Source organism: Anser cygnoides, chromosome 18 (genome assembly GCF_040182565.1).
Source record: "Anser cygnoides isolate HZ-2024a breed goose chromosome 18, Taihu_goose_T2T_genome, whole genome shotgun sequence".
NCBI classification, from domain to species: domain Eukaryota; kingdom Metazoa; phylum Chordata; class Aves; order Anseriformes; family Anatidae; genus Anser; species Anser cygnoides.
In genome coordinates, this window is record NC_089890.1 from 11,965,942 (window position 1) to 11,987,684 (window position 21,743).

Sequence of the window (21,743 nt, forward strand, 5' to 3'; positions counted from 1 at the left end):
CGATACCACTCTATCACAATATATACATCTAAACTCTTCTTTAACACAGTAAGTTTAAATGGGAAATCTGCTCGTCTTCCGTCAGTAAATAGAAATGCTAATTTTTATTGCTTAGTCAGAAGGCAAACAAAAGAAAATATCAGAAATAAATCATAGGAGCCTTTTTTCAGCAAACCATGTGTTAATTGTTCTTCTCCCAGGATGCAAGCTGAAGTCATTTTATCTAGCAAAGTATTAAAGCAACTAAACAGACTCAGATTTTTCCCCAAACCAAATATTTTCCTTCTCCATTTTATTTTTTTTTGGAAGATGGTGGTAAGGGTAGAGGAATCAGAATATTAAATGCTAAGCTGTAATGTTAAAGATGTATTTTTGTTTACTCAGATAGGCACACAGAGAATATTTTAAATATAAAATAATTCCAGTGTTAATTGAAATGAAAGCTATTTTGTGCCAGAATTAGTAGAATGATTTTACAGTGAGTTCAAATAGACTGAAGTGAAGATGTTTTGAATAAACAGCAAAAGATTTCTGTTGTGGTTTGAAAGAAATGGCTAGTAAAAAGGTCTCCAAACTTACTGATTTTTTGTTTTCCTTTTTTTCTTTTACGGTAGCTTTATTCAGTAGAGAGTGGCAAGTTGCCTACAGAACAGAGATGAGCACAAACAGGTCACAGCACCAACTACATACAGCAACAAAAAACCAATGTTGACTTGTACATAAATTACACAGTAAAATGTAACAAACATAACCAACAGAAAATGAAATATATAAACTAAAGACTGATGATGGAGGTTCTATTCCACATTTTTTTATTATATCTTATTTACAAAGCACTAAATACAAAACAAGCAAATGTTGCGTTTCAATCATTTCTACTATTTCTGGCTAGATTAAAAGTCAAACCACATTAATGTGCTCATGATATACAATATTGGGCATTAAATCGCATATTCAGCTTTCAGACGTATTTCACCATCCCAAAGTAATTTTAATAGTAGAAATAGTAAAGTGTTATACCTTTGATATACACATTACTTTAAAAATAAATTTAGAGTTTTAAATCTTCCCAATGTTTCTCTGTGTGTCCTTCAGTTTAGTTAGATCTGTGATTCATCATGGTTAATTATTACTTTGAGAGCTAAACAATAACATAAAATAATTCTGTGGAGAATGGAGGGAAAAAAAAGCCAGCAGATCTACATCTAATTTATTATAGATTTCCAAATTTAGACATCTGACTTGATTATGTTCATTTCAAGGCAAAAGGACCCACCACAAAACATCACATTATCTTGTATTTTACAGCAGGATTTGAGCAAAGATATAGTACATCAGCCTTATGTACTGCAAAGAGGTAAATTTTGCTCTTGCAGCTCAATCCTACGTCTTTCATATTAGCTGTATGAATAAACTAGCATCACTGAAAAGCCCTATACTAAGTGAAGCCTTGAGTTCTATCAATAGAAAGCTAGCAATATTTAGCTGTTTGAGAATGAGCACACACCAACAGTTCATATAAAAGCTTTAGAGAAAAGAACTGGAAGAAAATTCTAACAACTTAAAAATGTGACAGTAAAAAAGCAAGTCAGTGAAAGCTATTCCACCAACCAAGCTAAATTTAAACAGCTCAAATTTATTCAAGACCTGTTAATATTTAACTGATGTTGTCTTTACAAACTTCTGACTTTGTGTAACTTCTAGAAAGAAAGAGTTAACTTTGGAAGCATTCTTATCTGTACTCTATTCATCAGGCTACTGCAATTAAAGGAAGTAAAATTTCCATCCCTCTTTATTAAGAAAAATCATGTAAATTACCCTTTTAACTGAAACAATGTAAAGGCAAAAAATAGAATTGATATGCTCCCACAGAAGAATCTTTGAAAACCACCCCATTGCAGAGTACGTTCCAGTAACTCCATTTCACGTCAGAATTAAAAATGGTTTGCATAGGAAGAATTTTTAGCGAAGTATCACTGCAATAGATCTAAGTCTGATGCACCCTAGCAACTGCACATAAAGCAATTCTAGGAAAATATCCAAGACAAACCACCAGCAAATAATGGAAGCAACAATCAAGCACACACGGTATTTTCAGTGACACATCCACTTGCAGCCAGTGTCTGCAAGACTGACCATCTGATCCTGAAGGAAAACCAACCTGCCCGCCTCGTTTCCCTATTTAACACACACACAAACCCAAACGAAAAAACCTTCCACAACCTGGATACAGCCTGTTAAAACAAGAGGTGGAAAGAGAGCCAGATGACTTGAGAAGCCATTTACACCAGCTGTTGCAGCAGAAACAAAAGGCCAGCATTTGCACGCCTAATTCCTCCCAACAGCTGAGGACAACAACCCAAGATCCACAACAGTCCCAACATGATGCACTGGTCTTCACTTCCAAGTTCTGAAAATCACAACAGTATTCACTACAAAAATTATTAATAGCTGCTAAAACATTAACAGTGCTAAGAATAATGATTAACATTGCACAGAATTTTTTTGTACTACTCATAATTAGTTCAAAGTTTTGTTTCTCTAAGACACGGATGCTTTCACTTTCCGCAGCGATCTCCCACATGCGGCTGCGGTTGATGATAGCTCCTTTGCATGCCCTCCTTCCAAACATAGCTCAGAAAATCTGTTTTCCTCGCTTTACTTCAGACCCGAGATACAGACTTCATGGCAGAAAGGCCAACAATATCTCTTCCAGAACACGGAGAGACTGCAGCTCACAAACTGCTGTGCACAGCCCTTCCGTGACAGCCTCCTCCAGAAGGACAGCAAACTGTATTTCCTACAGGTTCTTCAGGCAGCAGGAATATCCATCCCCTACTGGAATTTTAGCAGCAGCTACTGGAATTTTAGCAGCTAGTTTGGTGCCACTGAAAGCCATACAGTTTTGTTGTTGTTTTCTGTACAAGAATCTTACAATCTTTTAACCTGTTTTTCTATAAAAGACGTAAAGTGTAAGACTGTGTCCACCTGTACTGGAAGACCGAATAATATTGCTGGTGCAGTGATGTGAATAATAGATTTCAGAGACAATTTTTGGAAAAAATTACTGCAGAAATAAATACGCGTGAAGGAATTGTCTCGATTTTCATGCAGAAAACAACTACGTAAAATCAGTAACTGCACAAGTAGCTATTTTGTTCATAAAATTGATGTTTACTAGAGGTATAAAGTTAATAAGTTAACTTTATATAGGACCAATTAAAGCAGAAATAAAACAAACAAGTATAATGCTTCTGTATTCAAAACACGGTTTTGCATTCTGCCAACCCAACAGTTTTTTGTTGTTTTTTTTTTCTTTTCGCTGCCTTCCCTATAGAGGGCCTGTGTGATAAACTGTTGAAAGCAAGTATAACCATTACCTCCATAGTTAATCTATAGTTTCCCACTGAGATGATTAGGTCTGAGTTCTTAGCTATGATTCAATTCCTTAAAAAAATAACATTTTAGTCACCTCCTAACTGCCAACCCAAGGCCTAAAACACCATTTAGTCCTTCAGCTTAGATCCCTGTTCTTAAACAAACCTCTTGACAACATTCTTTAAGAAATGCCCACTATGCACCCTTTACTAGACCAAGATGCAAACTGCTAGAATTGTAAAAACAAACTCCCAAGTTTAGGGGCAGGCAACCATTGCAGGCATACCTGGTACAAACAATGGCACACACTGCGAAGTTGTGGTGGGAACTCTGAAGAAGAATTAATGATTGCATGAAAAAATTTTTCTGTCATTTGCAAGAGACTCCGCTGGTTCTCTTCAAGGCTTTCTGTAGGCTCCAATCTGAAAGAGACCCATAAATGTATAACCAGCAATCAAATCCCACTGACTATGCTTATATTTTCAGTAGTAACCATATCCCACAGGGTAAATAAAAATCTTACAGAAATATTTACAATCTTTCACACAAAAGATTCCATCAATATTTTAAATTACGTAAGTGACAAATACAAGGTCATTCAAAACTTAGTAATAAACAGATAGCTGTAAGTTGGATTCTCTCCCATCATTCCACAATAAGACAAGCGTTCATAATTCCAAGAGGCCTGCATTATCAGTTTGATGATGGTTTCTGTGAAAGGAATTTCTGAGATAGACACAGTTGTTTGACAGCTAAACTATTAAAAATAAAGCCTATCTTTTGGCAAACTACTTAAAAGAAGAATTCTGAAAATTTTTCAAGAGTTAAAGAAAATTCAAAACAACAGAACAGCTACTAAATCCAAGTCTTGAAGTGATATGAGAAATTAAAGCAAAAAAAAAATTACAATATGCATGCATTCCAACTTGCTTCTGTAACTAATCCAACGACCTAAAGCAGATGCCTTCTGGTACTAGTGGAAAACGCCCACATTAGTAGCCTACAAGAAGTATGCAGTAGCAAGTAGGAGAAGAGGTTCTGTAAGGACTCTCTGTCTTCCTTACTCTCTCAGGGCTTAGAGGACATGCAGCAGAACTCATCTCAATGTGTTGGACAGCTCTGTACAATTCTCCCTGGGTATAAGGACTGTTGGTAGATACAATGAATGTGTCTGGTGAAGTGAGGAGCAGAAAGGTATGAAAGTATGAGAAAAATATTTACAACAAGGAAAAGGAAATCACAATGACTGGGAGACAAGTCTATAAATACTTTTGTTCCCCCCTGCCTTGAATCTCAAACCTTGTAGGATCCACCTCAAAGCTAACATGCTGCCATTCGGAGGACGTGATCACAGTCCTTAATAAAGGTTCCAGAAGCTTCTGCAAATATGTAGCACCATATACCTATTGAAAAAAGAAAATCAGAATATGTGGCCAGATTAACAGAGCAACCCACAGGAACACTCCAAAATTCTGTACGTTATGAGAGCCTGAAAACACTTGATTTGTTTTGGCATAAACCAGATTTCTGTAAAGCTGGTATTCTGGAAGACTCACTTCTGAAACACAACTGTGATCAACTGCTACCAGTATTTTATTTAATTTTCAATCTAGAGAAAATGATAGGTCAACTTAATAACCATAATAACCAGATGGAAATCCTTCTTAGAGCCCACTGACTCAACAACCCAGCTCCGTTTGTACAGCACTACACAACATTTTAAACTGAAGTGAAAGACCTTGGAATTTGTCTTCTCCTCTTTAAATAGAAGACCATTAGAAACCGTCTTCAAGCTGGTACTACACCCCAAATCACTCATGTAACTAAGGTAGTCATAAGTTTAAAAAGACTTATTATGATTGAAGATTATTTAGGACAAGACTTCGAAGTAATATAAATCTGTAAATATATTTAGCTGTTTTTATCAAGTAACGCTTTCTAAATATCTAATATTTGTCTGTTTAAATGTACAAATCTTGCAAACATTTTTTTTTTTTACTGCAATCAGTTTTCTTCACAATACTGAATACACAGACTAATCAAGATGAAACATTTATTGCCTTGGAAACTTTCAAGAGGACTAACTGCAAACTTGAGCCTAACTGGTTGACTCAGGAAGTCTTGGCAAAAGGTTAGTTCCAGAAGGATTTGTATTTTTCAGGTGGGCCTGAACATAAGAGATCTACAAGTATTATTTCAAACACTGAAAGTTTAGGGAGTTCTGCTTTTAAGAAATGCATGTGAGAGCTAAGAGTAACTTTAACTAAGTCCCAAAGGAAACTCATCACTATTTTCATCTGATTCATTTACTCCAGTGCTTAACACCATAGACTCATAGCTTTGTATTTTTATATTACTAAACTTTTTGTGTTACTGATCTGTTATGTAGCAGAGAGAAATGTTAGGTAACATACCTTAAAACAGAAAGTCATTATTTTACTAGCTAAGCTATTTCCTCGAAAGAGCGTCTGCATGGAATCTGCTAGTTCAACTTCCTTTGAAAACATATTCCAAAGTAGCTGGTAGAGCAAGTGACGGGAATCAAAGAGTGTGACCAGGACACGAGCTAGCTCATCCTTAAAAGAAGCAGGAAATGGTCATCTGAGCAGTGAGTCAAAGACTGTACTAATGCTTTAAATTTGCTATGGAATCTTGCATGCACAATCTTGTTTTAAATTTTCCCTATGCTACTGTTTGCCTAAAAATCTCTCATGACAACCACTCATGCAAATTCAAAATGGTTAGTCCAGACAGATAAGCATTTATTCTGCTGTGTAACAAAAAACAATTCATCTTGTTAAATCTGAGGAGTACATACAGTTCTGTTCGTCTGCATTACAGCACACAATTTGTAATAAATAACATCAACCAAAACAAATGCATTTATTATAATAATTGTATATAAAATTGCTCCCAGGCATTAACTGAAATTTAATATAAAACTACTGTTGATAATCACGATCTCTTGCAGCTGGATTTAGTATACTTTCTGAGAATATACTAAGAAAGGCTAGTTATTACGAAAGGTAGGTCTAATCTCTCTTTAGCAGGCTATTCTTACACCCCCAAAATGTTTGACCTAATTATTTTAAGTCTTATTATTTTCAAAACACTTAGGAAATAAAATGTATGAATTAACTTACCCACTGAGAACAAGGCACCACATTGGCTAAAGCCATAGCAATAGGGAGCTCCCCCTGATCGCCCATCATTGTAACCAACTCCACCAATCTCTCAAACCGATCTGCTAGCACTGTTTCTGCTAACGTATCAAATTCTGTTCCCTGCTGCAGAATTTTGGTGAGGACTTCCATAAAGGTAGCTCTTGTTTGGAGGTCTTTATGATAGCCCAGGCCTGATAAAACAAAAAAAAAAAAAAACAAAAAAAAAACATAACTACTAAGGAAAATGCAAAAATAAATCAAATACCAATGTCTTCATTATGTATTCATTTATGCATAGCTTTATCCAATTACTTTACCTATGGAGTGCATAAGCCCACTATCCACATTTGCATTGAGTAAATTTGACATAGCAAGAACAGTGCAGTGTCGTAGCGAAGCTAGTCTTCGAGACATTCCACGTTTCCTGCCACCAGTTTGTGCACTTTCATCTTCAACTTCACTACAGTCATTTAGAAGGTTCATAAACAGTGTGAAGTATCTAAAGAAAAAGATAGACTTGGATAGTTAAAACAGATTCTGTGAAGGCAACAGTCTGGAAAGATTTGCATACAAAAGCAAATAGACCATAAGCCTCCCAAAAAATCCCATCCCCCCCCCCCCAAAACTTCCCTGTAGCACAGTCTAAACTTTCAAAGAACACGTTGTAAGAACTAGGAGGCATTGCCCTAAAAACTCACATATAAGTCCCACAAACAAAGCAAACAAATTCCACCGGTGTGCCTTTACAAACAGCTGTCTTGAAAGAGATTTTAAATTTCATGGATGAAAATGCAATTTCAAACCCAGCTAATCCCTCCCACGAACTAAGGATACGTCTGTATTAAGGGGAAACAAAGACAAATTTAGTAGTTATTTTCTAAATGAAAATGTTTCCATAAACCTATTAGGCAGAGATTTATGAAATGGCATCTATACGAGGTAATCTCTACTTCTGCTAGAAGAAAAACTTAGTTGGTAGTAAAAGTCATATCTACTAAGTGCATCTACTCTGAGACGCTGTATAGTATAAATAGTTAAAAGTCAGTGTTTACTTAAGAAATAACTGAGATTTGGCTTCCATCAACTCAACACCATCTCCTTCTTCAGGCTGTAATGGAAGCCCAGCAAGAAGAGACACCACTGCTTCCATACTCGCTTGGTCCAAATCTCTGAAAAAAAGTTTTAAGTTTTTAAGAATCAGTTGTTAAACTGTTTCTTAAACCTTTTTTAACCTTTAAACTGTGTCCATCAGGAAAATAGCAATCACATTCTGTGGTACAGGTTCAAGCAACACATTATTATAGGACTACTACTAAAAAGCAATGTTTTCACTAAAAAAAACTTAAGTATGAATTCAACACTATAATCTTTGACAATTTTATTCTTCATAATGTATCATATGAAGACATAGTTCTAGGAAATAAAACAAGCAACTCTAACACTAAATCAGAAATAGCATTAAAAAGATTTAAATAAAAATCTGTACATTTTAAAAGACCCCTCAAGAGCTAACCATTAAATACAATTTTCTTGCTGCTCACAAAAAAATTAAGTTTCAATTTTGGTCTTTTTTTTAAAATTACTACCACTACAGAAATTCCACATAATCCAACTGATCTGTGGATATCAAATGATATCTGGAACACTGTTAGCAACTTTAGAAGCAGTTTATTAGTATCCTTTCTTACCTTGTCAAGCATTTTACATCCTCATCTGTTGCTTGATTAGATGTTCCCATAACCCAGTCTGTCAAATATTCTACCATTTTGTTTCTGTGAATTAAATATAGATACAAAAACGTAAAACTGCTAGCTTTGTTTTTCTGTTTTTTCCCCTAAATAATAACCCACATCCCCAAACACACCTACTACTGTTTCCACTTACTATTACAAATTCATATTTGAACCACCAGATACTGAAGATTAACTGAATTTTATTGTACCAAGTAATACCCCACTCTGTATCATTTTTTTTACACACGTTCAGTATCCCCACATTCAAAATAAAATTATAATGCAATACTAGATTCTAAACTATTAAACCTGAAGACAAAGTAAAAGAAATAAATATACCATCATAAGTTTTCTTTTTCTTTTTTTTTTTTTTTAAACATGTAACCAAAATTATATTTGTCCACACTACACTGCCCTAGATGTTTTATTATGTCTAAATTGCTTTCTTACCTGAATTTCATTTCTTGGCAAAACGAAAGGTCATCTCTTCTCTCCATCATTACTTCTACTAACTGACAGAGCTTAGTTTTTATTTGAATTGCATGTACCAAATTTCCAAGCACACGCACATACCTGAAGATAAAAAGCAAAAAGTAAATACTTCATGCTGTACAAAACGAGGCCCACACATTTGAAATCTTTTCAGGTCTGTGTCATAATCTACACATTGGCTGACAATAACTGACTTGCATAGTGGGTTAGCAAGTGTTTGGGCTAATGTTTTTTCCAAGTGAGCAAACCAAGCCTTACATCAGCTGAAGACCAGCACCAAGTTTCTTGAGGTCAAAAAGGTTTCCGATTGGCATAAAACCGAACAGAAACCTGCCCTTCATCTGGTTTCTAAACACTAACACTATTGTACAGAAAAGAAAGCAGAAATGCTTCCAGGAAAGGGGGTGAGGTATGGAATGGTTGGTTCTGAAGAAAGGAAGTCTACTTTACGCTATCATTTAAGTAATCTTTATGACTACTGAAGTTGTCAGAACAGTAAGAACAGGGATCAACTTCTTTCTCCATGGGTGAAAGCAGAAAAGATATAAAACTAGAAGCGTCTACTTCACTCCATAAACATGTAACTTTGTACAGAAGGTTAACCAGGTTTCTCACCTAACCAGATTTAGCATCATTGTCTCAATACTAGCTTGTCCAAGATGTTCTGAGCTCCCTTCTGTATGATTGTCAAGCAAATTCTTCATTATAGCAATGGTTTGTTCTACAAATTGTGTGTTGGTCTCAGTTAACAAAACCTATGGGAAGAAAGTTTCTAGTGTTAACTTCCTGTTTGCAGTTAACTCAAAAAAAAAAAAAGTGTGTTTTCATCAAATACACTGCAGAAAATCTAACAGACAAATATTTTTCTAGAATCACCTAGTCAGAAGAATTCCAATACATATCGACATTAAATATGCCAACACTACCAACCTTAAAGATTCTGAGAACACTCTCACAAGTTCTGTACTCTGAGAGTTTACTAGGAATTCAAGAATGTTTTTAATTACTTTATGCTAAATATAGCCTGGAATCAAATATGATAATTGTATGACGCATGCTCTCAAATACAATCACGTTTGCAGTTTTTTTTTTTGTAGAAAACATGAACAGATAACCCATTTCAATTACCTATGTGAAAAACAAGACCGATAATTTTTAAAATACACAAGTGAAGGAATATATCAACAGTTTACCTGTCCTTGAGAATCAAAAAACTTGCTGATGGTATTCTTCAGTTTGTTAAACAGCATTGGATAAAGTGCTGGACTCAACTCCAAACCCACCAGATCTTTAATATTAGTCCGTATTTGAAGTCCCACTTTCTCGTGGTTACAGACCATCAGAGTCAATAATCGATCTATGAATTTGCTAACAGGAGTCTCTGCATTTCCCTCAGTGGATACCATAGATATCATGGAGCCCTTACGCTCATTGACTGGGCCCATAGGTGGACTGTAGGTTGCTAATCCTGCATTGCTACGATGCTGTAGGCACACTCCTCCAAGGGCACATAGGAACCCCGTCATGTTGATCCATTCCTGAAGAGAATCTGTGTCAGACAAGTCTATGGAACCTCCCCCACTAACATGCGACATTCGTCTCTTAACAATCGTTTTATGAAGACTTTCAGTAACCTGAAAAAGAATGACTGAAGATGAAATCTTTTCAATTAAACATAAATAATGGATAGAGATCAGAATTTAGAAGTATGTCATAACATATCCCACCATTTTAATTCCATCTCAACAATTTACTAAGGTTTTCATCTTACAGTATGAACGAAAATCGATCCAGAGGAGCTATTTTTATATAATTTGAAGAAACAGAGTTAAAAAGGGACTGAAAGGGGTTGCCTAGATGACTCCCTGTTATGTAGTAGGAGAAAAATGTATTTAAGTCATGATAGTCAGCAGCTTTTTTTTTCTTAGAAAATTTCCAGTGAAAGAGATTTTATTTCTCTAGTAGTATTCTGGAGTTTTCATTATTTTTTTTTTTCCAATTATTAAATTCAGCTATCTCCCTTACTGCAATTTAAGTCAAATTTTCTCTTGTTCTCTTACCAGTAAGCACAGAGGACTTAATTTCTGGAATATTTTCATGGAGCTTAAGTCCTCCTATACAACTCATTTTCCAGATTAAAATGAAATTTCATAAAATACATATGCTTAAATAGTTACTCTGAATGTCTACAGGGTTAAACCTAAGGAAAAATTCATAGTCACCTGCCCATCTTCCATTTTGGTCTTTGGATAGTTAAGGATTAGTTTTGTAGCTTGTTCCCATTTTGCATGTGTATCCTCCCAGGCCTAAAATAAGATATATGAAGATTTAAATTCAAAACTACTTGTAGCAACAGTCTTTTCTGCGTTCAAAAAAAAAAAAAGAAAGAAAAAAAACACATATGAAATGGACAGAAATTTAGAAGAAAACTTACCTCTGTGTTGCCTGCAGTTGGATGTTCAATGCGTCTTAATAATGCCATCACTCTTTTCTGAAGAGCTGCTCTCCCTACAAACAAGCACAGAACATTTATCAAACAAATTTTTGAAAAGCCACCTACATCAAATATGAGATAATTGAAAGTAATTATTAAAGAGGAACATATCCCTTAAAGTGTTTAGAAAGATTCTCCTTGTTACACTTTTAAATCCTCATGAACAGTTACCCAAATTCCCTACTCTTTCCATCAGTTTCAATGGCTAAGATATTTCAGTGAAAGCAGGAGTTACAACCAAATCAAGAATACAAACTTGTTTAAAGAACTCAAATCCAAACAAGTCTTATTGTACAGGTAGAAAGGCATTTTCCAAGACTCATCATTCTTACCTGTTGACATCATATTGCTAACAGATGCAAACTCCATGAAAGTGTTGTAGTTTGGCAAAAAATTATGAACTGAAACTTCATCTACTCCACATCTGATATCTGCTTCTTCACACAGGTGACGGAAACAGGACATTGCCACAAGGACTGCCTCAATATCCGGGCTCCACAAAAACATGTATAAAGCGACTTCCAATTTTGTTTGGGCTTTGCGACAAATAGGTGTTCCACTGCATCCTGCTGTACTTTCCTTGGGAAACACAGAATTCCAAATTCGGTAATATTGCTTAGGAATATGGCAATTTTCTTAATCCAAATTGTTTTTCATACCTGCTTTCATTCTAGTAGAAATAAACAATCCTAACCAACATCTGAACTCTACTGTATATGCTGTTGCACAAACACAGTGGCAAGAAACTGCTCCTTCCACAAAGATAACCACATACTTAGCAAAGTCTTATTGACAACAAAAAACTGTATGTTAAAAAAGAGAATGAAGTTTTTGGCTCATAAAAAGATGTTCTAAATACCCTCTTCACTTTTCCCCGCAGCTAAACACTAGACTTGTCTGTCAAAGGGTATACTTTACTGAAATGGTTGACTTTATGATCTTTCACAGTTTATTCAGACTGGATGCAATACATTGAAAAGTGAGATTTCAGATTTATTAGCAACTGACAAATATGAAGAGATGCTGTATGTGATCCTAAGAAAAAAGGATTCACCAACTTTTTAATGTGAAAAAAGTAAGTGCAACTTTCTGAAACTCATTACTAACCAGCGTATTAGATTCAAAACTTATGCATGTTACAGCCGATTATTGACCAGAAAGAGAACAGTAGCACATAGTAGTATGCCTTTTCCTCCTCAGAAATAATAAATTATATTTTTAAAAATTACACTCAGTGATTTAATTTCTACTTGCACATAATTTTTTATCCCTAAATGTTAATAATTATTATTATCCTATATTACTTACTATGGAAGAATTCCCTTTCCCTCTCCTGAGGGTGGCTCCCGGAGTACAGCTTTTCATCTCCTCATGGTCAAGAGACATTTGACTAGTTCCACCTCCAGAGACATCATAAAGGAAGAGAAAGTGACAGGAACTCCTGTCTGATTGCTGTAAAGAGAGGAAAGAAAAATAATTAATCACCTTATCTTTTAAAACAATGCAGTTCAGGAACTGTTGTCACTAAAGTAAAAAGCTCGTCAACATTTACACAGCAGCTTTCACATAGGTGCTCTCAGAGGGCTTTATAAATTTACCCATATTAATGGTATCTTAGAATGACATTTCCCCTTAAGAAAGTAAACTATTTTGAGAGTCATCTTCAAAACATATCACCTCGATATAAGCACACCATCATGCCTTTTTCTTCCTTCCTTGGGGCCTCCCAAAATCCCAATGGGCTTCTTGGTTTTTACTCCACAGAATATATACCAACATAAACATAACTATAATTTAAATGCAATTAAGTGTAAAGAACTACTTTAGTTCTTTAGTAGCTACTAAATCTCTTTCCATCATAAAAGAAACCTTATAAATAAAAGCAGTAACAAAACAGAGACCAATTCATTTTAATGATCCCAAAAGATCGGTGATAATGTTTACTTACTTTATTTTTTAGAAGAAATTTATTCCTACAGATGAGAATCTCTCGCAGCCATTTGAGGATTTCTGTACTGCTGAGCATCTGATGACTGGTTAGTTTCTTGCAGATATAAAAAAGCATTTGTGAACTGCAGCAAAATGAAATTTAGCATTAGCTTTATCATCTAATAATAAAATGTCTGATAAAGGTATTACTACTTTTTACATAGAAATAGACAATGAGCATGAATATCCTACAGATAAGCTAGCATCTTCTTTTAAAATGTATAGTAGATATAATATAGGTGTGTACTTTAAATGACAAAACCCCTCTGACCCTTCCCACCGCCCAACTGGCCTCTATAGTTCCCTAGAGGAAGTTAAGCAATTTGGGTACTTGTTAGAAGTCCAGACTCCAGGGCTGTCGATTCAGAAGTCCTCCATTTATCCACAGAACAGATACAGCACAGACAGTGGCAGTACAAGTTTACCTACACTGCTCTGATAACGTGTCACAACTCTGTTCTGGAAGGAACACATCTAGGGATGTTCCTTCTTCATATCCATTCAGGCCTCACACTCTCTGTTAAAACTGCCAAAGGGTCCAAATTAGTGTCAATTTTAATGGGTTTTTCCCCCAGCCCGAACAGACCACAAACTCATTTCTACTACTAGAAATTACAGTAATGAGTTTTAGTTATTGCCCATCTAGGCAGGACTCAGCCCCCAAACTAACCCAATAATAAGCCCCTTGAGCCACATTTAGCAGTCACGCAGGCCAATTTGTTGATGCTCGTCAAAGTGTTCCTTCTAGACTTTAATTCCCTTTCTTCTAAAACAAACACCTGTACCAAATCAGATTAGATCACCAAATATTTTTCTTAAATTGTTTAGCTCATGCAATTCTTAGAATTCTGAGTTACCTAGTTTTTTGGTTCAGCTTTTTGTGTAACTGATTATTTTGGAACTTTTTTTTTTAAATATTCTCCAAGAAATCAACTGCAACAGCTGCTGTGATGTTATAATAAGCAAGATGACTTTAACCAATAAAAATTCCTTAGATACATAACAAAGACAAATGGAGACCACAGGTCATGGCAAACTACTACCTTCCTTAGGTGAGGGCTTCAGAGTCAAGATCAGCAAATCCACACTGCTAGAATTGCTTTGCATTACCCTCCCTCAGCCCACAGAGGATAAAACAGAATTCAAACAATAAACACTTGAATCCAGGGCAAGTCTTTAACCTTTTAAATGAGTAATTGTTGCTATACCTTAACAACAGATTGAAGTGAGTCTTTAAGAAAGCCAGCAAAACATTTATTTTTTTTTTTAATGGAAGTAATATAAGGAAAATACTACTTTGTCATCAGAAAACAAATCATTTTGACTGCAGATTCAAGCCAATGTTGTACAGCTTTCTCAAAACATTCACAGCTATTGCAAAAGAGAAGACAAATCAAAACAGCTATTGCTCTAATTTACAGGAGTGAACTTACCTAATTTCCCAGAATGTTTCTATAGGTGCATCAGGATTCCACAAATCAATGCTGTCTAACTGGTGAAGAACTAGCAAGGCCTATGTTCAAAACAGAAGAGCATCTCACTTAAAGGCAGAAATTGACAAGTCACTTAAGAATAGGCAGAGAAATAGGTGTAATCACAAGTCAATTACATTGCTTAAAAAAATAAAAGATATAAAAAGCATTTTATATAGCAGAACACCAGTTTGCTGTTAGTCCATGTGAAAGGTATTTTATTTTATTCCCAATTAGATTTACCTTGTATTTCCATACAAACCCATGCTAGAAACATAACCTTTTTAAAAGATAGGCTTTGACTTCAATATTTACTGAATGATCCAAACTGCAAAAATATTAATGCAACACATCTTACAGACATAAACTTCTGGTGGCAACAACAAAATTTCTGTAGTTCAAGCTTTTTGCCAAGGACAAGTAAATACTTTCCTCTTTGTAATTATTCCCTTCACAACAGAAAACCTGGGTAAGAATAGCTTCTGACCATATTCTAGGGCTTACTAGTGAACTAAGGCCAAAACTTTAATTTTTGCTTTTGATTTAGTCTGATTAACTAAAAGACCTCAAAAATCAACTACTTATAAATTGAAGACAATTTTTAGAAGAAATGTGTATCTCAAAAATTCAACTGGTCAAAGACTCAAAACAAACATAATCATTGATGAGAAGTCATTTACCCTTAATTACCCCAACCAACTATGGCAAACAAAACATCTAATCTGAAGTCCCCTACTACATGGGGCTGTCTGATATGGAGGCAAAGAAATGCAATGACACTAGAGAAAATACAAGTTAAAAGACAAATATGGAAATCTTGACTATTTTTTCTAACAAATTCTGAAAAAAAAACACAACACAAAGTTTGTAAGTGTTTTGCTGCAAAGGCGTTGTTCGAATACTGTCAAAATGGCAATAAAAAATAAATTGTTCTCCAACAATACTGAAGTAGTTATTTCAAATAGTTTCCTAGTTTAAACAAACTGCTTGGCATACAGAACATTATCCCTTACCTCCATGGCTTCTTGTGCTATATCTGGCATGCTGGACTGTGGAACAAGTTGTACAAGGCCTGTAATTAATTCAGCAGTACTACCTTGTGTCTCAGGCCCTTGCTTCCTTGGATTCTAAATAGCAAAAAGGAAAGCGCCTTTGAGAAGTAAAACTTTTCAATGACTGACCATGTAACCAACTGCTAAGCAACAGTTTTATAATTACAATAAGTGGATTTTAACAGAGTACCTCATTTCTTTTTAAAGCCATGATACTCTTGCATATTATATCTTTGATACAATAGAAATATTTTAAAACTAAAAAATAAACAGACCAGACAAAAGGAAAATATTTAGCACACTGATTAGATGCTTGTAGTACCCTAATTTTGGCAACACTGCATAACACATGTTCTCCAACTGTAGACATTATCAGATTTTATCGACACTTAGTTTACTTCTGCAGCTTCACGGAGTTCATACACAAGATTTGCAAAGCCACAAGGTAATATTTGAAAAGAATGGAATATTCATTCTGGCATGAATTCACAAGAAAACACTGTTAAACATTAGACTTGTTAAATTATTTTACTCAGCACCATAGACAATACTAACAGAAACTAGCAATGATCTCAGAAAATATCTTTCTAGTCACTGAAACGATGGCTTTTCTTTTTTTTTTTTTGGCCTGATTTTAGTTTTCTTTTTGTTTTTTTCTCCTTTCCTTTTTTCTCCCTTCAGAGTTACAGAGCTTTATGGTCCCTTTCATTGTGATTGCTCAGGTTCTTTTTGTTGCTGTCTTTTTGCTTTGACAGGTATCCTAGATGTCAGGTTTATGTTTTTAATCTTTATTCATTTAGAAGCCTCAAAAGTAAATTTTACTGTTTTGTCATGATTTTGTCTGGGATAGAATGAATAATATAACATACTTACACACAGCAAAAGCTTTGGATCAGCATGGATCAATTTTACCAAGGATAATAGCAAGAACTTGTAGCTTCTGGTTTCCAAGTCAGTAGGTTTTTCTTTAAATTTAAGGCTTGTCATCTTCTCTTTAAATGTAAGACTCTGACAGGAGGAAAAGCACAGTCACTGTCAGTAAGGTACTCTATGGAGCAGTTATAATTAAACATCTTATGAAGCAAATTGGTTGTACTATCTATAACTCATGAAAAAGTTATAAATTATATTCAATTCACTCCAGTATAGTTGCCTAGCCTTCTACCTAAAAATACCCTATTAAATATGCATACACTATCACTATTATATCTTTAAACTTAAGAAATATTTTAGTGATCTGCAGACGGATATAAGAAAAGATTTTGTGTAAGACAAACTGTACAAAAAAAAATGGATAGAAGGACTAATAAGAATTTAGAGGATTTCCTCTGGTCAAGGAAAGACAAACCAAGGATCCCAAGTAAGCTTGATTACATGAGAGGGTAAGGATTTTTTTTTTTTTCAAAGGCAAATCATTTTCTATTTTCCTGTCATAATCAGTCTAGATGATAGCATTTTCATCTGTACAACCTCTGAAAAATATACCTTTTAGTTTTCACAAGGTACACAATGCATCTTTTAAATAAAAAAGTTAGCTCCATTTGAAAAAAATCAGTAAACTGTTTCTGGACCATTCAACCTCCTCATCTGAAATGGAAGATGTTTTAAGGTATGTACTGAGAATTCATATAAGGTATTCTGATTTGACTCCATTATGAACCGTACTGTGTTCTACCACTGCTGTTCACACAACACAATCCAGTTAACAGTATGACCGATACATATAACTAATAGTCATACAGAGTGTTAGCCGTGAAATAAGTGTATATGGATGCTACTGGTTAGAAGGATTTTCCACAATCAAGATTATGCCTCAATACTACAGTGTGCACAGTACCCCCAAAGTGAACCACCCTGTTGTATGGCAATTGACTGCAGCACCTTCATCTTAAGAAAAATAATCTGGACACATGCTAAAGTGTGTGAAAGACTATATGTATACTATAAATAAGTATGAAAATATAAAATATATATATATGCACACAAAATACATGTATATATATAAAAATGTGAACTTGCATTAATTGGTCCTCAGAACGCCCAAACATAAAAGATTCTTATCTCTCTCCAATATATTTGCAGAATTTATATTTTCATGAATTTTAAACTCATGTCACCAGGGATTACATTAGTATTTTTGCTTACTCTTACCAAAATAGTTAAGAGACAGTAACGTGAAAAAAAAAAATGTTGTGGATATTCAACACAAGACAGAATACAACGCTTCAGAAATTCAGCTTTTAAAATTATTTATTCTAACTTCTTATTTGATAAAATCTCAATTAAACAATAACATGAACTTGTTTTTCATTTTCATTAAATTTATAAATTTTCAGCAAAAAAATTAAACTAGCTTGAAATCATCCTCAAGATAACTGAAGTATATACATGATACCATAGAATTTAATTCTACAAGAAATGCTAGAAGTTCTTGCTATTTTGCTGAACAGCTAGTATGAAAACAGAATAAAATTTACCACAAAAAGTATCTGATCAAGAAACTGATACTATGGTGGTAGTGGTAACTCATTCTGTGAAAAATCTTAATTTGGTACAGCTAAGTGAATTCTGAGAAGAGGCACATGCCAAAAGAAGCTGATTAGTTTCTGTGAAGCTATTTATTTACTTCACACGGTCAAAACTAAAGATTATCAGAAAACAAAGAGAGGGACAAGGCTACTCTCTGCACAGACGTCAATGGGATAAACACCAGTTTGAACCTAACAGACAACACTGGAACAAAAACACGTGGGGATAACTTAGGCGCAAATAAGTTTAGGCTGGAAATTAGAAAACAGTTCTAAACACCAGAGCAGGGAGATTCTGGAAGAGCATCGTGATGAAAAAGCAGGGGTTAGAAAGAAAAGAACACACCCAACAAAAAGCCTTTACTTCTACCAAGGAGCTCAACAGATTTTTGTGTAAGGGATGGTGTTGCAACTGCCGGACCAGCAGTGAAGACGTCTTCTCCAGTCCTGCGCTCTCACGTAAAGCACGCTACCTTTTGTGCCCGAGATGAAGTGATGTGACTGCAGTGGTAACTATGCACAGAAAAGTCAGAGCAATGAAAGGCTTTTCTGCGGTAGTTACGATGGGTGATACTTACAGCAACAGAGGCCCACTGCCATGCAAAACAGTGACTGGTTGGCATCTGACCATGAGAGCGACAGCAGCCAATAAGAACAGAAAATAAGAAGCAGAAGACAAAGCACCACCAGTCAATGTCAGAGTTGCCATTACAACATCCCTGCTATTTTCTCTACAGATGAATATAGATATGTATATATAAATATATATATACACACACACACATATAAAGCAAGTTAAACAAGTTGTAGCTTTCAACTGAAAGTATTTTGATCATCTGCTTTTGTATGAGAAGCCCAATAGGAATATTTTCATGCAACATTTTAGGCCTTCTTCCAAACCAAACATCCAACACTTTGGGACTACAAACGCACTTTGAAACAATTCAGAAAACCAATGAGCTAACTTGACACATCTGAAGTCCTACACGGAAAGTTCAGAAGAAAGGCAATGCAGCTGCATATGAACTTACTAAAAAAATCTGGATGAACTACAAATTTGAATTTCCTCTTTTTTTTTTTTTTCTCCTAAGGTGACCAGGAATACTGGCTTTATTTCATAATGCTTGAAAAGTCTAGATCACTTTGGTGCTGTCACCAAGACCAAACAGTCAACTTGCTCAAAGGAAATTAAGCTAGACAAATGAAGAAATATTCATGCCAATCATGGTAAAAGCATTGCAGTTTTCAGAAATTATGCTCACATACAGAATGCTTTTGTTTCTCAGATTAAATAAAAATGGACATATTACCTAGCTATTCACACAGCAAGAAAGCTTAAAAAGAACAGTTAGCCACAGGACAGTTACAGAAGAAATACTGCTATACTGCCAGTTTAAAAGCAGCATGAAAAAAAACTGAGAAACATACATCATTAACTGACTAGGAACAGTTAGTCAATGCACCAAAATCTGAAAGGTTTACAGAACATGTATGGCTGGCTCTCTGTTGCTTTTTGGATTGCAATGTTCTTTCTCCCTCTAGTTTCCAGTCTAAAGTTAATGAATAAAAAAGCTGTAATGGAATGGAGACAAAGGAAAAACAAGAGGCTTGTGTTTTAACAACTTCTTTACAAGTCTTTACCGGAGTCATGCGAATTGCTGGATGTGCCCCACAGCCTTGAATAGCTTTATGAAGAGTCTCACTGAACATGCTGCGAAGCTCCATGGAATGGCAGTACACGGCATCGATCTTGGGCCACCAGTCCAACGCAGACTAGAATGAAAACACAGAAATGCTCAAAAGATAAACTGGTAACATGAGAGTTACATTATGATTTAGCTTAGATATCAAAGTTATAAAGCTGTAATATAACGGAACTTTACATGAGTATCTTACACAGTATTACAAGTGTTATTTTTTCATTGTAGAGATAAAGCTGTCAATGTTTAAATGAAGTATAACAGAAGCAATGCTTCCAAGTCAGCTGCTTACTATATGTCTTCTCCTTCTGAACAAACACAAACTCTGAAACCACGGATACAGGAAACCACAGTAGGCTTCAGGATACAGACAGCTAGTAATACTTCAAACACTTAATGTGAGCTCAAATCATTCTGATACACTAAACAAAATAGAAAATTAGTCTTTTAAGTGCTTGATAATATCTGAAAAATAGTATTATTCAACACATTAAACATGAGTAAAGCATAGTGCCTGTTTTGAAAGTGTACAAATACCAAAGCAATATAACTTTAAACAACTTCATTACTTCTCTAGATACACCACCACATCTACAGTAGCATGTTCTTCCCTATTTGTCAAAATGTCTAATTTTTTTTAAATAGAGTTCTCATTACCATGCTGGGGGATAAATGAAATAGAAAATATTACGTAAATTAAGTAAGGCTAGTTGCTTAACACTGACTGATTCTATTTTCATCCTGATCAGGAAAAGCTCTCAAACTGGGAATCCAATTGGTGGATAGTGCCAACTAAGATTTGCATGTGCTTGTGTATTAACAAGCAACTCTGAGGCATAGATACAGGCAACAAGATTTGGTCTAGTATTTAGATTTTATTTAGTAAGTACATGTGGATCCGAAGAGAAGCCAGAGAGAGATAGGCCAATTAAATACTTTCAGAACTTACATTTGTGATTATTCGGTGGAGTGAATTTACCAGTACATAATGAAATGTTGATGGGGAATTCTGTGCCAAGCAGATCTACAATAAAAATAATACATAAAAGCCACTTAGGAACATATTTTTCTCTGCCATCTTTCACATCACAATGAGAATCATACTGGAGCCTTTTTATTAAATTGACAAAACTGTCAAATCTAGACATGACAATGAGAAACTCTAACCAGCTAAGAAAAAAATTATGAAAACATGAAGGGAATCGTCAATAAGGGATACTTATACAGTTGAAATTATTTACAAACTTCCAGCTGTTGTTTGCATATATTTGATAATAGACAGGTCATCAACAGTATGTTGAGAACGACTTACCAGTAAGTTGTGTTCTCACCTTAAAGTGTTGGTTATTATGAGGGTTTATGCGGAAGCATGAGACTAAGCAGTCAATCATAAGGTCTATGTCTGCGTTCTGATTGCCTCTTGAAAAAGGTTTACTTGGATTAAACAGCAAATTCTATATATATAAAAAAAGACACCGAGATTATTCCTGTCTACTTTCAATAAATCATACTGGGGGGAAAAAAGGCTGCTTTAAAAATTACACTTTCTTCAAATTGCATCTACCAATATCTACTACTTAAGACTCAAATATTCAATTGCCATTCTTGTTAATACTAACTAAACAAACCAATCACTACTTCTAAGCATTTTTTTAAATAAAAGTTTGTATTTTAAAGTTCAGCATCTCAAACAAATTAAAGTTTTAGGAGGCCTAATGGAGACCAAAGAAAATCCATCAAA

General features: G+C 34.9%; 1 protein-coding gene across 3 annotated transcripts in view; it reads right to left on the reverse strand.

Moving 5' to 3' along the window:
* Positions 1 to 21,743, reverse strand: part of NF1 (neurofibromin 1) — a 99,945-nt gene that overhangs the window by 57,935 nt on the left and 20,267 nt on the right. The window contains exons 10-31 of one of the 3 annotated variants that reach the window (XM_066979779.1): positions 21,334 to 21,456; positions 20,952 to 21,026; positions 19,944 to 20,075; positions 16,648 to 16,782; positions 15,736 to 15,849; positions 14,684 to 14,763; positions 13,210 to 13,333; positions 12,570 to 12,713; positions 11,594 to 11,840; positions 11,202 to 11,275; positions 10,990 to 11,073; positions 9,961 to 10,401; positions 9,383 to 9,522; positions 8,726 to 8,848; positions 8,231 to 8,314; positions 7,595 to 7,711; positions 6,860 to 7,041; positions 6,522 to 6,733; positions 5,793 to 5,954; positions 4,678 to 4,781; positions 3,665 to 3,800; positions 580 to 642 (exon numbers count right to left, since the gene is read on the reverse strand). In XM_066979779.1, the coding sequence (XP_066835880.1) occupies positions 580 to 642; positions 3,665 to 3,800; positions 4,678 to 4,781; positions 5,793 to 5,954; positions 6,522 to 6,733; positions 6,860 to 7,041; positions 7,595 to 7,711; positions 8,231 to 8,314; positions 8,726 to 8,848; positions 9,383 to 9,522; positions 9,961 to 10,401; positions 10,990 to 11,073; positions 11,202 to 11,275; positions 11,594 to 11,840; positions 12,570 to 12,713; positions 13,210 to 13,333; positions 14,684 to 14,763; positions 15,736 to 15,849; positions 16,648 to 16,782; positions 19,944 to 20,075; positions 20,952 to 21,026; positions 21,334 to 21,456 (3,096 nt within the window). Of the gene's footprint in view, positions 1 to 579; positions 643 to 3,664; positions 3,801 to 4,677; positions 4,782 to 5,792; positions 5,955 to 6,521; positions 6,734 to 6,859; positions 7,042 to 7,594; positions 7,712 to 8,230; positions 8,315 to 8,725; positions 8,849 to 9,382; positions 9,523 to 9,960; positions 10,402 to 10,989; positions 11,074 to 11,201; positions 11,276 to 11,593; positions 11,841 to 12,569; positions 12,714 to 13,209; positions 13,334 to 13,679; positions 13,777 to 14,683; positions 14,764 to 15,735; positions 15,850 to 16,647; positions 16,783 to 19,943; positions 20,076 to 20,951; positions 21,027 to 21,333; positions 21,457 to 21,743 lie in introns of those variants that run through there. The other 2 variants (XM_066979781.1, XR_010825790.1) reach the window with 2 other exon arrangements.